The sequence below is a fragment of the Arachis ipaensis genome, chromosome B05 (assembly GCF_000816755.2).
Source record: "Arachis ipaensis cultivar K30076 chromosome B05, Araip1.1, whole genome shotgun sequence".
In the NCBI taxonomy this organism is placed as follows: domain Eukaryota; kingdom Viridiplantae; phylum Streptophyta; class Magnoliopsida; order Fabales; family Fabaceae; genus Arachis; species Arachis ipaensis.
The window spans coordinates 130,542,497-130,544,643 of NC_029789.2; the positions used below are offsets into that span (position 1 = coordinate 130,542,497).

At 33.9% G+C, this 2,147-nt stretch overlaps 2 protein-coding genes across 5 annotated transcripts in view; both read right to left on the reverse strand.

The window, feature by feature from the left end:
- Positions 1-1,032, reverse strand: part of LOC107644152 (pentatricopeptide repeat-containing protein At1g62910-like) — a 24,397-nt gene extending 23,365 nt beyond the window's left edge. The window contains exons 1-2 of one of the 3 annotated variants that reach the window (XM_021102775.1): positions 408-1,032; positions 17-269 (exon numbers count right to left, since the gene is read on the reverse strand). In XM_021102775.1, the coding sequence (XP_020958434.1) occupies positions 17-269; positions 408-478 (324 nt within the window). In that variant the 5' untranslated portion in view covers positions 479-1,032. Of the gene's footprint in view, positions 1-16 lie in introns of all 3 variants that reach the window. The other 2 variants (XM_021102774.1, XM_021102773.1) reach the window with 2 other exon arrangements.
- Positions 1-2,147, reverse strand: part of LOC107644150 (serine/threonine-protein kinase EDR1) — a 129,025-nt gene that overhangs the window by 65,586 nt on the left and 61,292 nt on the right. The window lies entirely within an intron of this gene.

Consider the following 2,147-nt stretch of genomic DNA (forward strand, 5'->3'; position numbering starts at 1 on the left):
TGAATATATATTTTGCCTTATTTACCTGATTAACCAAACAATATCCATCCATTAAGCTGGTATAAGTAACTACATCTGGTTTCACACCATGTTTTGCCATTACTGCCAATACACTCTTAGCATCTTTGATCTTTCCTTCCTTGCATAGCCCATCGTTCAAAATACTATAGGTACGAACATTTGGAGTAACGTTTCTAAGCACCATATCACTTAACAAATCAATGGCTTCCTTATATTGACCCTCGAGACACAATCCAAAAATGAGAGAACTGTATGTGATAACATTAGGAGAAATTCCCTTAGCAAGCATTTTAGAGTATAAATGAAAAGCCTGACTTACAAGTGTATCCTTGCAGAGGCTATCAATAATTGCGCTGTACATGAAGACATTAGGAGCAATGCCATACCGTGGGATCTTTCTCAACACTTGAATAGCAGCTGATGTGACTTGGTCGAAGTGAAATCCATAAGCCAGCATTGTGGCATGAAAGTGCAGTGCTTTTTCAACATCCCCACAGAGACAGAGGCCTTTCAGGTTACGGCATCAGGCTGAAAACCCATCCTGAAAATCTTGGCGAAAGCAGAGAAAGCAAGCGTCATACGACTCATGGCGCAACAACAATTGATTAAGATGTTCAAAGTAACCAAGTCGGGAGCGATTCCCCTGGCTTGCAATTGCTGAAAAAGGGAAATGGCGGTGGGGAAATGGTTGGTCTTGGCAAGAGATCCCAAAATCTTGGTGAATTGGATGATGGATGGAGGGCGACGCATAGAGAGCATGCGAGTGAAGGAATCAACAGCTTCATGAACTTCACGAAGGGATGGGGGCTCAGAATGAGAGTGAAGGGATGAAGAGGAAGGGAAGGAAACAAAATTAGGGATTCGGAGAAGAGAATACCTAAAAATCAAAGTGATCGTTGAGGTTGAGGACGACAACATTTTAGTGATTCGCACTTTCGCTGTTGTCTAAGTTTTCTAACACCCCCCATACTAATGAAAGGTCTCTAGACTCCAGTCCCGTTTTACTTGGTTCTATTGATTTTTTTTTTTATCAATTTTATGAATTGGACGTATATACCAAATAAATTACAAGGCTTGGGGGTTACTGGTTTCATTATGCTCGAGAAAAAAAAGGTGATCTATCAAACAACGACGCAATAACAATAAAATTTAATTATTTTGTTAATCAAAATTTTGGAATCTAAAAAATTATAATTAAATTTTTATAATTAAATCTTTATTAATTATTATTTAAAGGTTAAATTATATCACTAATTTTTATATTTTTTACTAAAATTACAAATTAGTCTTTACATTTTAAAAATTTATAATTATATTTCTGTACAAAATATAATTTTGTTGTAATTAAGTCTTTAATAACATTTATCATAAAAAAAATGCACATTTATTAAAATGTTCTTTTCTTCTTTTTTTTCTCTTTTTTTTTTCCTTCTCTTGCATTTTTGTTCTTCTTTAACAATAATACGACTTTAACAACAACAATGCCGAAATCATTGCTGATGATCAAATTTATGAACACACAGTAAAAACTAAAATTAACGAAAATTATACAAACTATCACGATAATATGAACTATTATCATGAATGAACTCAATTCAATTCATTCCAATTATATTTAAATTATCAATAATTAAAATCTTTCTCTCATCATAAACAAAATCCTTCTCTCTAACAACTCAATTTTACTAATCAAATCCCTCATAGTAAAAGTCACAAAAAAAAAATCCCTCATAGTATGTCTTTGGATCCCACCCATAGACACATACCGATCCAAGAATTTACGATCCATCAACGTCTTTTCCTCCACTGCTCCAACACCATCACCGCCATCAACCTCAAACGCACCATTTTGGAACGCAGGAAGCTCCTCATCCTCTTCCCTTTCCATAACGTCTGCCAATGCCTCACCGCCAAGCCGTTTTTGAAATTAATGGTGGTAGTGTCAGAAACACGACGTTATTTTGGCAGAATCAAAGACTTTCATTGGCGTAGGGACTAATTTACAATTTTATTAAAGTATAGGGATCAACTGTGTAATTTAATCTTATTTAAATTTTTTAAATAATTTTAAAATATTTACTTTTAAAATAAATAGTATTTTTTAATTAAAAAAAATGAGATGATCT